Genomic DNA, 14,675 nt, shown 5'->3' with positions numbered 1-14,675 from the left:
ACATTAATGCTTATTTTATATTACAGCAAATAATAATGCCCTTGGGTACTGTTACATTTGTAGCATGCAATATTAAAAATAAAACATATAATAAATGCTTATTATTCTAACTAATGGTGATTATTTTTTATCATAAGGTGATCATTGCTCTTTTATTTTCTCTCTTTTAGCATGGTGTATAGATAAAATTTTTAATTAAGTTGGGATAATAATAATAATAATAATAATAATATGAAATATCGTAAAATTTTCATGCTCTTAGCTATTTGGGATTGAATATATCGATCTAATAGATCTGGAACCGATCGAATATAATAATAGTTTTAACATTCTTGCTGACGTATTTAGTAAAAAATCAAAGATACCAAATAGAGTCGATTTTGATTTATCATATTTATATTTGTGTAGATTCCACCCAAAAATAGGAAACTTGAATAAGGAATTATTATAATGATTCATTTTTCAATAATAGATTAACATAAATTTGTAACTGTCATACAATAATTAATACTTCAAAATCAAAATTGTTACATATGAATTATTTCATAGAGAAATTTTGTATTTATCTCTAAACATAATAATCAGTACCTAAACAACTACAAGAAATTGTTAAAAGAGTCTAGGGTGTTTAATAAACAAAAAAGAGTGTAAATTAAGGTCTCTATTGGTGTTTTGTGGGGACAAGGAGGGAAGTGTCAGGTGAGGAAATTAAACTTTGGTGGGTATTTATTTATCTCTTCATGAAAAATGGTGAAAAAGTTAATGGCCTTTTACTCCCACTTATTATTATAAAAGAGTGATAAATATAAGGAGCGGGGGAGGCACACACATGGAAAGAAGAGAAAGTTAAGGGGGGCAAAAGGATAATAACAAAGACAAAAGCCTTCTTTGCTTTCACCACAAGCCTCCAAAGAAAAATGAGGAGAGAGAGAGAGAGAGAGAGAGAGAGAGAGAGAGAGAGAGAGAGAGATTGGTAAAAAAATAAAAATATAATAAATGTATAGAGACCACACACCTACATGTATACCTCATTTTAAATATAGCACCCTCAATTTAAGTTTTGTTTAACTTTTGATACATCCATAACAACACTATCCTTACAGCCAAAAAATAGAGTTGATAAATATTACACCTTCTCACCGACTGTCTCTAGCGCAAGTGGCAAAGGCTTGCTGGTTGGTACCCGAAATTCCAAGTTTGAATCCTAGTTGATTCACATTCTCAGCTAAGTTTATTTTTAAATGACATAAGCGAAGCGAATAGTATGCTACCTATCTCTAAAAAAAAAAAAAATTATTACACCTTTTCATTCTACAGTTTATAAATTCTTTGAGTTTTTATATAAAAAGAATGACAAAATTCTTTGAGTTTTTATATAAAAAAAATGACAAAATTCTTTAGTTATCTACTGCTAGTTGTTATAGTTTTATATGCAGCGTAGTAACTAAAACTATTAAATTAGATAAAATTATCGATAAATTTGATAAGATCTCTAATTTATTTGACGAAACTCAATTAATTTTTTAAAAATGAATCTGAAGGAATATTAGTAAAAAAAAGTGAAAGTTAAGGCCTAGTTTCAATTCATATAGGGTGTGTTTGTTTGGGTGGAAGTGAGGGGGAAGTGGAGAGGGGGATGTCGTTTACGCCATAAACACTTCCGTTGTTTGGCTTGCCGTCAAATAGTTATGGTTGAAACTCGAGTTAACCCGAAACGGCGTAACTGACTTTGGCCCATCATGGGCCGAAGTCAATTACAGTGAAGGAGGGTGAAAAAAATAAAATAAAATAATATACTAGATAAAAATAATTATATTTAATTATGGTATTAATTTTTTTTATTTGGTTGGCATATTTAAAATATGATAAAAATTGATTAATAAAGTATTGATTTTTTTTACTTTATAATTTTATTGTTGTATTATTGTAATTTATGTATTAAAAAAAATTTAGTTGTTTTAAATTAAATTTTAATTATATAAAAATATAATTATATTATTTTTATTTATTAAATTATTTATTATTTATATATAAATTATAGTTTTACATCATACACTTCCTACCAAACAAATAACAGAACTAATGAAACTTCACTTCCATAACTACGAAATAATTAAACAACGGAAAAGAAGTAGTTTTCACTGAACTCCACCTAAACCCAAAATCCAATTTCGGTGAAACAAATATGCCCTAGTGTTTTTTTTATTTTTCTAAATAAAATCATGCATATAAAAAGTACCATAGTGGATAGTCTCTGATTCATGCATTGTAAGTTAATCGACTATATAATAATTAAAAAAAAAGTTTTTAATTTCTGTAGCACTTCATATATATTGTATGGATTCAATATTATTTTAAAAAAATAAAAAAAATGACAATGATTATACTAAACAAATTAAGCCTAAGGGTGCTGTTTCCAAATGCAACAAAGTTGGGGCTCCTCCATACAATTTTACCAAGAGAAAATTTTACACTATTTTTGACCATATCCCCATGCACATTTCCCCAAGTAGTGGTAGTAGTAGCAATAAGCATGCGGCCACTTTTTCACATGAATGAATTGGGGTTAGGGTTTTGCTTTTTCATTGGGTTTTGCTTGAGATTATTTTTTTATTTATTCTTATGATATGATGGTGGTGTGGAGTTGAGTGGGCAACATGGAAAAAGAAGAGGAGACATGAGGGGACACATCTTTCTCATTATTATTATTATTTTAAAAAAATTACCAAAGACATAATATATATAGTACAAAAAAAAAAGATGAAATTAATTATTACTTTAAATTTTCCTTAAAAGGGCAAAAAAGATGTGATTAGTCTAAAGTATGGCCTCATCTTATTGTAGTTTATTCTTGGCTTCTAGTCCTCTTTATATATATTTGGTTAAGCATCTCTGTAATGTGTATGAATGTTTGTTTGTTTGTATTTATTCATGTATGTTATGTAATATTTAATAAGGGTAAGTTGGAATATTGGTAGATTATATTATATAATTTGAGATGCGTTTAAATATTGTCTATAGAGTTATTTGTGATATTTTTCGCTAGTATCTAATAACCATTCTTTTGTAATTTTCTACTAAACAACTTGATTTTTACTCAAAAATAAGTGATCACAAAAATATGGTATTAAAACACCCTCTATATATTTATGTATCATTTGCCCCTTAAAATTAAGAAAAACTTTTTTACTTCCTTGTATCTTAAATCTCTCTCTCTCTTTTCTTTTTGTACTCTACTCAAAAGTTTTGGAACTTTATTTGATCAGCTTATAGAAGAAGTGCTAATTCTAATTAACAATGATTGAGACAAATTTAACACCTTGTTTCGTGTAAACTATTTGCATGTTCATATATATATATATATATATATATATATATATATATATATATATATATATAGTGCGGCTAGGATACTTATGGAAGCACGGAGGGCTCCGTGCTTCCACTTTGTTTTCGATGTTCGGACTTTCGAATCGACGATCGGCTCCGTTAGACTTGATCTAGAGTATTTGAAGTATCTAGAAAATAAATTTTGCGATTTTTCGATATCATTTGCCTAGTGATCGAAGTGGCTCAAAATCAACGGCTGAAAATAAAAATCTTACAAAATATGATGATATTATATTAAAATTTTAGATCAAAGTTATTGATCTTGTTTTATATGGTATAAAGAATTTTCTATCAAAATTTCATGCGATTTGGATATTTCTACACCGTTAAACTTGCAATCAGCTCACCACGGCCATTAAAATTATTGATTTTGAGCCCCTTCCATCACTAGGCAAATGATATCGAAAAATCACAAAAATTATTTTCTAAGTACTTCAAATACTCTAGATCAACTCTAACGGAGCCAATCGTCGATTCAAAAGTCCGAACATCGAAAACAAAGTGGAAGCACGGAGGGCTCCGTGCTTCCATAAGCATACCAGCCTACTCATATATATATATATATCATATGGGGACCATGTATAATTAAGGATTTGTAGTGTTCTACAAGAATGTGTTATGTCACCATGTGGTAAATAATAATTGTATTCAATCCAATAGCAATTACTTAGTTGGTCTACACATGTAAGGAGAAAGCTATATCCCTAGCTATATGAAACAAGCATTTGAATTATATTTTAAATTCAAGGTACAAATCTAATTAAAGTGACACTACCAATTTAGCTGGGGACCTTTAGAATTGTAGAGTCCACATTATTTTGTTTCTACTGTTTTAAATTGACACCTTTTTAAATTGACACCTTTTTAAGAAAATTATAAGAATAATCAAAATCCACTTAAATAGAAAGCAAAGAGAGCAGAAAATAATGAAAAGTAAATTAAGTTCAAAGAACAAATAAATTCAAAATGTCTTCTGATATAGTTTCTTTACACATTTTTACCTAATTTAATTTACCAGCATTATGTTTTTCTAGTGTTTTAAATTGAAACCTTTTTAACTTTTTTAAAATAATTTATAAGAATAATCAAAATCCACTTAAATAAAAAACAAGAGAGCAGAAAATAATGAAAAGTAAATTAAGTTCGAAGTACAAATAAATTCAAAATGTCTTATATATAGTTTCTTTACACATTTTTACCTAATTTTACCAGCAATAGTTAAATAATTGAGGAGTAATATATCATGCATGTTTCCAAATTAGTTGATTAAATAATTGTGAGATTAGCTGTGACACATCATATATATATATATATATATATATATATATATATATATATATATAGAGCTAGGCTACTATGCTATCGGTAGTACGGAGGGCTCCGTGCTACCAAATTGGTTTCAATGATGCGGCTTTCAAATCGACGATCGGCTCCGTTAGACTTGATCTACACTGTTAAAAGTATTTTGAAACTAAATTTCATAATTTTTCGATACCATTTACCTATCAAACAAGTAGTCTAAAATTAAACAGCTGAAAATAAAAATCTCATAAAAAATGATGATAAAAGATTTAAATTTAAGATCAGATATATTGATCTTTACGTATTAAGGAGGTTTGAAAAGAATTTTCTATAAAATTTCATCCGATTTGGACTGTTTTACACCGTTAAACTCTCAAACACACCACATCGACCATTTAAAATTGTCAATTTTGAGATCTTTTGATCACTAGTCAAATGATGTCAAAAAAATCTGAAATTTAGTTTCTAAATACTTTCAATAGTGTAGATCAAGTCGAACAGAGCCGATTGTTGATTTGGAAGCCACATCATCGAAAAAACTTGAGTAGCACGGAGCCCTCGTGCTATAGCTGGATATATATATATATATAATATATATATATATATATATATATATATATATATATATATATATATATATAATTGAGCTCCTATACTTTTAAATGTACCAAGTCATTGGTACTTGTAAGTTTTCGGCCCTTGGATTAAGGGATGTGCGGTTAGGATGATGTGGGTCCCCTAGGGTTGAGTGGGTAGTTGGTTTAATAGTATAATCTAACGGTTGAAAATGATTAAAGACGTAGATCTAACGGTAAAAAACTTACAAATACCAAGTGCTTGGTGCTTTTACAAGCACCATAGCCGGACTCTCTCTCTCTCTCTATATATATATAGTATTATCCTTTTTGATATTATCCTCAATCTCATAGTATAGTTGTAAACTTGTGATTGAAAAAGTTATCCCCTATGTATAGTTAATATATTCTCCGAAAACCGAAAAAAAAAAAGAAAAAAAAAAGATGTGTTCTTTGGAGAATAACTTATCCCACACTCCAATGGAGGTGTTTATCCTTTTCGCTCGTACTATTCCTTCTTTTCGCCTGAGGCTTTTCAAAGTTTTTGGGAACACCCAAAACCAATGTTGTTCTAATCATTCACACAACAATGCACTAGTGCATGTGGATATGTGCGTGTGTGTGTGTATTTTCCTTTAATTGTTATATAAACCTTTGCAATAGGAAATGAGTAAAAAGTTATTTGGCATTAACATAAGGAGGAGAATGGAGCAGGTAGCTCATTACCTTTTCTTAAAAAAAAAAAAAAAAAAAAAAAAAAAACCTGTATGCACGTGAGAGAAACATTGGACAAAGAGAGAGTAAGTAGTACTAAATATATATGGGAACAAATTAAACATGCATGTACAATGGTATCTTCATCCTCAGCAACAGTTTAGGGAGAGGGAAACAAGAGAATGAGAGTGAGATGATCACTCATAGCATGCATGCATGCATGTATAGTTGTGGAGATTCTGATCCACTTTACTGCTCAATGTTTCACATGTGTGTGTGTGTGTGTGTGTGTGTGTGTGTGTGTGTGTGTGTGTGTGTTGAGTTTTTACTGGGGGAGGCTGCAACAAGCTGCTAGAGGAAGCAGCTTTTTTTATTTTTCCTTCTGAGTGCTTGTTTTAATGAGGAGAATATTTCTCTATAGAGGGGAGTGCACTGTCCACTTCCCAGCTTTATCAGTCCATTTCTCACCATATATATTGGATATAAATATTTAAAGGCATTGTTATGTGAAAGTTTAAGTTTTCCAAAAAAAAAAAAATAATAACATAGTGTTAATGCAGAAGATTTTGAGTTTGAACTCCATCAGATCCTAGTATCATTGAGTTTCCTATCATTTAATGCAAGTCTACGTCTTAAACATATTAAAACAACAATTGTTTGACATATAGTGTTTAGCAATATAAATTAAGAAGGGCACTAATTAATGCTTCATGTATTTCACAATGTAGCTTAGGATTAGGGATGTTGATAGTTTTGAACATGACAAGATAGTACGATCAGACCGCGATCAAACATATGCAATACGAAGTTACTAAGAGAAATTTGAAAATATGACACGATTTGATGCAAGTAAGACACGAGATAATTCTGTGAGCATTTATGACCAGATTATCTTCAAATTGACACAATTTAGCATGGCTGTCGAACATGAATATAGTACATCAATTCGAATTGCCACTTCTACTTAGAATATATTATCGATGAGAGTCAGTTATATATATATATATACACACAACAGTTAGAGAGTTGATGCTTGCCTATGTATTCTATTTAAACTTGGAAAAACTAAACCTTTCATTACAGTAACATTTATACCGCAGTAATTTATTTAAGACATTCTGGAGCATATTGGTGTCCCAGCAGCTTCTCTGACCCTTTTTGTTTGGTCAGAGACTAAGTCCAAAGAAAACTCACAGGTCTCTCTCTCTCTCTCTCTCTCTCTCTCTCTCAATTAAGGCTGAAACTTGAAAGGATGGTTGATAACAGCTTAACACCCTAAAAAAGGCTACTGAGGTTGTCTTCATGTATCCTTTGTCACAGGGAAAAAAAAAACACACACACACACACACACAAGAAAACACTTGAATCTTGGGATGACTTGTTCACTATCTTTTGTCAGCTAAAACTTTGTGTTAGTACACAGAAAGAAACAGTCAGATTCAGAACCCAATCAAATGGCTTATTATGCAAAACAATCAGAGAATTTAGGTGTTCAAGAACAAATTTAGCAGGTTCATTGCACATGAAGTTAATTAATCATGGATCTTCTAGATAGTCAAAGACTCAAAGACCAAAATTTGTCACACAATGGCTTCTGAGGAATGTTATTAATCTTATCTTTAAGTATCCCAAAGTGGCCACACAAAAAAACAAAAAAAATCTTAGAAAATATATGAATAAAATGTATTGTGGTGCTCAGAGTATCTGTGAATAGAGTTTGGGGCTTGTTTGTTCCGCTTCTGCTTTTGAGAGTAGCAGTCTCTAATGTAGAGTATAACAAAGAAAAACAAAACATCAGAGCTTATGTTAGAATGAAAAGTAGAATGAACAGACAGGACTATTCTAAACTATTGCTTTTTTTATAACTAATACTTCGGTGAGCATTTTATTAAATAACACTATACTCTATATCTTACAGTAAAATCATATAAGTTCCTAGCTAGCTGTTGTTCATCATCTGCATGTATAGTTTCTGACCAGGTGTAAGATTTACACCTCACTCATCCAAAGGCATATTTTCTCCGTCTAGTCTTATCAATATCAAAAATGCAACGGGCGTCAGATTTATATATATACTTGCATGTAGTTGTACAGATAGCATTTTCCATTTTATATTATCATTTTTGGGTGCATATTTGAACAATCAATGGAAGTTGAAGACTAGTTGTTAACAATTTGTTCAAACTAGAGAACAAGAAGCAAATTGAAATTGCTTTAATTGAAAGGTCCAGGATCTACCTTGCAATAAATTTCACTCAGTAAATATCTCATGGTACTACTACAGTAGTGCACACCAACACTTGTCTTTGAGCTGAGGCAATGGCATGATGGTGGGGCTCTCTTTTTTGGCCTAGCTTTTGTAGGACTTTCATAAAGAGGGGTGTCTTCTTTCTTTGCTACTATTATCATCAATTATTATTATCACAAGCTCCATGTTGTGGAAAGGAGGCTTTAATTTGATAGATACACCCAATTTTTCTAGCACACACACCCACTCTTTCTCTCTCTAAAAATTCATGTTTAAGGCAATATGTGAGAGAGTGAACTCTTTTTTCTTTTTTTTTAAAAAAAGGGAGTGTGGTTAATATAACTCCTTAATGTTAAAATGAGGAATTTATTTTGTTTATTTTTGGTGTTTATGTAGTATGCTCATAATATTGTTCTCTTCTTGCAAGTATAGTTGAATGCTAAATATATAGGGTAAAAAGTATGTTCTATCCCTTTACTTGTTTAGTTCAAATATTTTAGTTATTGAACTTTTATATATTGTTGGATCATTGGCGCAAACAATATAGGCAGACTGCTGGCCTGCCCAGCAACAATCTCCGCCATCCTTCCTTTCCTCACACGTACAAATTGCAGTATGTAGAAATCAAACCTATGATGTATCCTAATATCATTTGTTGGATCATCAACATTAATCACAATTCCAAAATGTACTGTACAATACTTTCTAATCTCTATAAAAAGAAAATTAGATTTTTATTACAAAATGGCATTTAATAATATTGAAATTAAATTGATTTATTTACTACTGAAGAACAAAATGATCATTTTTAAAAAAACTTTTTTTTTTAATTCTTAGAAAGTGTTTACCTAAAAAAAGTATAGAAACCAACATGCAATGTAGTGCAGTAGTGCAATTGCAAGTACATATTTCAGCCTAATAAATAAGAGGCAACGATATATAAAATTTATCCAGATTACATACCATTTTGAATCAGCTATGCGATCTTTCAAATTTTTAATTCTATTATCCAATCTTGCAATTTATTTTATTTGAGTTAGGCAACGATAATTTGACTTTAAAAATTAAGTTAATTGTTTGCTTTAATAAATTTATAGTTCCGATCATTGTATAAAGTTTACTAATTAAACTTATAAAATAAACGATAAATTCAAATTTTAAAAATTAAAATACTATCAACAGACTCAAATCAAACAAAATAAAAAGTTAAATAGTAAAATTAAAATATTAAAAAAAAGTAAATAATCAAGTCAAAATATTCTATATCTCTTGCTATTTGAGTGTTGGACAAGCCAATAAAAGAGTGGAAGTTTTATTCCTGACAACTGGCTCTGCTCTCTCTGGCATGTTTTTCTTTTTTTTTTTTTCCACTCCTTTCTTACAAGAAAAGTAGAATACAAGAAGAAGCAACAGTTATTACTCTCTCTCTCTCTCTCTCTCTCTCTCATGTGTATTAATAATCTATCTACTCCTTAATATGTTTTTGTGTGTTAACTTCTAAAACTATTTCTTATAATTTGTATTTCTCCCTTTAAAATTAGGTGTTAATATTGTAATCTTGATGTAATCTAAACCATCCTAATTTAATTTTACTTTAACTATTTGAATGCTTAAATGCTTCTTTTTTTTTTGTTCTCTTTTTTTTTTGTACTGTTTCTTATCCATAATTTCTTGAGTTGATCACACCTACAAGTAACCTGCTGGCAGCACATACTGCTGCTGGGATGGGGTGGGGTGGGGGACAGTCAGTCTGCAGAATGCAAACACTGCTTGCAAGACTGGGTGAGAGGGTGAGTGAGAAAAGGATGCTGATGCACTATTGTCTGCTACCAAAACCCCACTTTCTATTATTTCATGCATATATTATTAATTAAAAGGTTGGAGGCTCTCCTCATTGGCCCATTTAAATTCTTCACACAACCATGTGACCCCTCTTTTTTTAGAAAAAAAAAATTATTAAAAGGTTTATCAAAGTATATCCCTCTTTTTGTAAAAAAAAAATTATTAAAAGATTAATTTTTTGCTTATTTTATTTATAGGGTTCAAAATGCAACAAATGTTCCCCCTTTTTCTTTTCTTTTGGTTTTTTGGGTAAAAATGTATGGAGCCCTCCCCTTATTACTATATAGCCAATTCTGGAACAGATCCCTCAAATTTAAAAATTATTTTATTAACATCCTTTAATTGTTTCTCAATAGCTACTAGTTTTTGGCCAGTTCAATTCACTATATGGCAGTTTAAACTATTAAATTTGATAGAATTATCAATAAATTTAGTAAAATCTCTCAACTCATTCTACTAAATTTTTTAAATTTTAAAAAAATTTAAGAAAATTTTAATTAAGACAATACTGAAGATATTATTTCAGAAGAAAAATCTTATGTGTACACTCAAAAGTATAAAATAAATGTAAAATCCTACGCATTTAAGGATCAATATTTATTACACTATTCTTATCCTAATCTTTTTGTTATATTAAAAATCTAAAAAAAAAAAGATGTTTTAACTCTCGGATGGATACCGACCCTAGAGCAAGTGGCAAAGGGCTTGGTGGTTGATATCCGAGACTCAAGTTCGAATCCTAGTTGATTCACATTTCTAGCTAAGTTTATTTCTGAATGAAATAAACGAAACGGGTAGCGTGTTATCTATCTCTCAAAAAAAAAAAAACTCTTGGATGAATGAAGCATAAGATTTACACCCATTTTAAGGTATACCGAGGGTATATTTGGTTCATGGGTTATAATATTTTAGTAATTCTTCACATTTTTTATTAAAAATATGCAAATTATTATTTAGGAATACAAAATTATTATGAATTAAAAAGATATTCTCTTTCTCATACTTAATAAGAATCATTAATCGTCCATTAATAATAATAACATACTAGTTCCCGACAATCTCTCAACGCAAATAAATTAATAAATTAGTAACAAATTTATCATTCTAAACTTTATAATATAAATATTTTGAAATATTATAAAAATCTTGAACCAAAGTAACCTGATAGTAAAAAAAGGAAAAGCATTGCCCATGAGATTTCTAGAATATTAATTGTCTTCCTTGTACCCTCTCTCTCTCTCTCTCTCTCTCTCTCTCTCTCTCTCTCTCTCTCTTCATCTGACCCTCAAAATACCTTTTTTTTAAAAAAAAATTATTAAGGCATTTTCTGATCTTAATAAGTGTTCAAATGGAACAACAACATACATTGTGACTCTCTCTCCAGTTTAAATACACTCCCCTCTTCATTTTCCTTTTCATTTATTATTATTATTATTATTATTATATATGCTTTGAGTAAAAGTGAATATATATATATATATATATATATATATAAAGAAAAGAAAAGAAAAGGCATTGCCCAAAAAGATTTCCACTATATATTCTCCCTTCCTTGCTCACAAACTCTTCACTACTTGACTCAGCATTAAACACTCTCTCTCTCTCTCTCTCTCTCTCTCTCTGCAGGAAGCTAGAAGCAGAAGCAGAAGGTCATTCTCATTTTAACTCAGACAAGATAGAGAAGCTCCCAGGGCAGCCCCAGATCAGCTTCCTCCACTACGCAGGCTACATCACTGTGGACTCTCTCAAGCAAAGGGCTCTCTTTTACTACTTTGCTGAATCTGAGATTGACCCTGCTTCAAAGCCTCTTGTCCTCTGGTTAAATGGAGGTATAATTGTAATCTCTAATCTCTACCCATGTCTCAAGTCTCAAGTCTCAACACCACCTCTCTCTCTCTCTCTCTCTCTCTCTACACACACAAATGGGTCAATTGGGATCATGGTTTTTCTCCTTCAAAGACCCCAAAATGAAGAAAAAAAGGATCTTTTTGCAACAGCTCTCTCTCTCTCTCTCTCTCTCTCTCTCCCTCTCTCTCTCTACACACAAATGTGTCAATTGGGTTCATGAGTTTTCTCCTAAAAGATCCCAAAATGAAGAAAAAAAGGATCTTTTTGCAACAGCTCTCTCTCTCTCTCTCTCTCTCTCTCTCTACACACACACACACACACACACACACACACACACAAATGGGTCAATTGGGTTTTCTCCTAAAAGATCCCAAAATGAGGAGAGGAAAGGAAAGAGCTTTTTGCAACAGCTACTGCTAAAAAAGCTTTGGGCTTTATCAATTTTTCTTTTTTGATTAAAAACTTTGATTTGTGTATAGGACCTGGGTGTTCCTCTGTGGGAGTAGGAGCATTCTCAGAGAATGGGCCTTTTAGACCAAGTGGCCATGTCCTGGTGAGGAATGAGTATAGTTGGAATAAAGGTATCAAAATCTCTCTTTGATGTTACATTCCCTTTTGTTGGGCTCCTCTTCCCCCCCCCCTTTTTTTCTTTTCTGATTCACTAAAAAACATAAATAAATTTGGAAACAATTCAAATTTGATTAATTGCAGAGGCCAATATGCTGTACCTGGAGAGCCCAGCAGGTGTTGGATTCTCTTACTCCTCTGATCCTTCATTTTATGAGGGTGTAGATGATAAAATGACAGGTAAAAATTCTAATCCAAGAGCAAATTTTTTTGCTTTATTTGTAAATTTTTTGCTGAATTGAGCAGCAAAAATGAAGCCTTTTTTTTAAAAAAATTTTTGTTGTTGTTGTTGTTGTTGTTTTTTGTAGCCAGGGATAATTTAGTGTTTCTTCAGAATTGGTTTGCAAAATTCCCACAGTATAAGGACAGGGATCTCTACATCACAGGAGAAAGCTATGCTGGTATATTTTCCACTCTTTTTGTCTCTTCTCTCTATATATATATATATATATATATATATATATATATATATATATATTTTTCCCCCCCTTTTATTTTTGGGATTTTAGAGAAATTTAATTGAAATTACAAAACCAATAAAAGGGGGACAAAGTTACAAGATTCAAATAAAAATCACTGAAACTGGTGATCAGGTCATTATGTGCCGCAACTGGCGCAGCTCATGGTTGAGTTCAACAAAAAAGGGAAATTCTTCAATCTCAAAGGAATTGCTGTGAGTACTAAACATGCATAAAGCTTACAAGTTTAGACTAAATTAGCAATTTTTGACTGAATTTTCTGACTTTTAATAGCTCGGGAATCCGGTACTCGAATTCTCGACCGACTTCAACTCGAGAGCGGAGTTTTTCTGGTCCCATGGATTGATCTCGGATACAACTTACAAAATCTTTACAAGAGCATGTAACTACTCCAGATATGTGAGCGAGTATTATAGCGGCTCGCTTAGCCCGATTTGCGAGAGGGTGATGAGTCAAGTGACCAAAGAAACGAGTCGATTCGTCGACAAATACGACGTCACTCTCGATGTTTGCTTATCGTCGGTTCTTTCGCAGTCCAAAGTTCTAATTCCTCACGTAAGTTCGAGTACTCGTTTTGTAGCCTCTTGTGTCGGCTGGAGCTTCTGCAAAAGTATTGTTCGACTAAACCTATTCAATGAAGCACTACTACTACCATAAATTCTGGTTGTAACAAAAACAGAAGCTTCAAATTAGAGCTTTTTCTATTTGCCAAGTGTCTGGTTTTCAGAAACTTCTGCTTTTTTGAGTTGAGAAGCAGAAGATGAAACAAGCACTTACTCTCGATTAGAATCCTTTGATTTATCTCTCTCATCAACTGGGTTTGTGCGAATCTGGTGCAGCAAGTCGGCGAGCAAATAGATGTGTGCGTCGAAGATGAAACGGTGAACTATCTTAACCGAAAAGACGTGCAGGATGCATTGCATGCGCGGCTCACGGGCGTGACTAAATGGGCGGTCTGCAGTAGGTATTGGTTGCTACTTTTCTTCAGCTCGCTCTTTACTTTGTGTAGAACATAGGATTTTGAATCAAGGTAGGAATTTTCGTGCCGATATTGGTTCCTTTTTGTTTCAGCGTTCTCGAGTATGAGCTGCTGAACTTGCAAATACCGACGATCGCGGTCGTCGGTTCGCTCATTAAATCGGGCGTTCCGGTGATGATTTACAGGTATCGAAAGCTCGAGCACGAATCTAGGAACTTCTTAAAATTAGATTTTTCTTTTTTTTACACAATTCCGATTGTTTCTGTCGCTGCAGCGGGGATCAGGATTCGGTGATTCCTCTGACGGGAAGCCGAAGTCTCGTGCAAAGGCTGGCGAGCGAACTGGGTCTCAAAACGAGCGTGCCGTATCGAGTTTGGTTCGAAGGAAAGCAGGTAAATTTTACCTACCAATCTCTCCTTCGAATCTCTGAGACCGAATGATTTCGTCGGAGTTGTTTGTATGAATCTGGTACTGAAAATGGGGGGGGGGGGGGNCAGGTTGGTGGGTGGACTCAGGTGTATGGAGAGATGCTCTCTTTCGCGACAATTCGAGGGGCTTCTCATGAAGCCCCATTCTCACAGCCTGAGAGGTCTCTTGTGCTCTTCAGGGCTTTTCTAGCAGGGAGGCCTCTTCCAGAAACATTTGAATGAGCCCCTAAACCCTTTTATAGT

The 14,675-nt window shown here is 32.2% G+C and overlaps 1 protein-coding gene across 1 annotated transcript in view; it reads left to right on the top strand.

Annotated features, from left to right (window-relative positions):
• The window catches only part of LOC109726726 (serine carboxypeptidase-like 45), a 17,742-nt gene extending 3,067 nt beyond the window's left edge, over positions 1-14,675 (top strand). Inside the window, exons 2-12 of the mRNA XM_020256511.1 lie at positions 9,937-10,019; positions 11,569-11,900; positions 12,399-12,500; positions 12,631-12,726; positions 12,855-12,947; positions 13,140-13,219; positions 13,299-13,580; positions 13,865-13,989; positions 14,097-14,189; positions 14,279-14,396; positions 14,502-14,675. Of these exons, the coding sequence (XP_020112100.1) occupies positions 9,937-10,019; positions 11,569-11,900; positions 12,399-12,500; positions 12,631-12,726; positions 12,855-12,947; positions 13,140-13,219; positions 13,299-13,580; positions 13,865-13,989; positions 14,097-14,189; positions 14,279-14,396; positions 14,502-14,654 (1,557 nt within the window). The 3' untranslated portion in view covers positions 14,655-14,675. The remainder of the gene's footprint in view (positions 1-9,936; positions 10,020-11,568; positions 11,901-12,398; positions 12,501-12,630; positions 12,727-12,854; positions 12,948-13,139; positions 13,220-13,298; positions 13,581-13,864; positions 13,990-14,096; positions 14,190-14,278; positions 14,397-14,501) is intronic.

Source organism: Ananas comosus, linkage group 21, assembly GCF_001540865.1.
Source record: "Ananas comosus cultivar F153 linkage group 21, ASM154086v1, whole genome shotgun sequence".
In the NCBI taxonomy this organism is placed as follows: Eukaryota; Viridiplantae; Streptophyta; class Magnoliopsida; order Poales; family Bromeliaceae; genus Ananas; species Ananas comosus.
The sequence above is the reverse complement of the archived record's forward strand: the minus strand, read 5'-3'. Positions and strand labels throughout refer to the sequence as shown.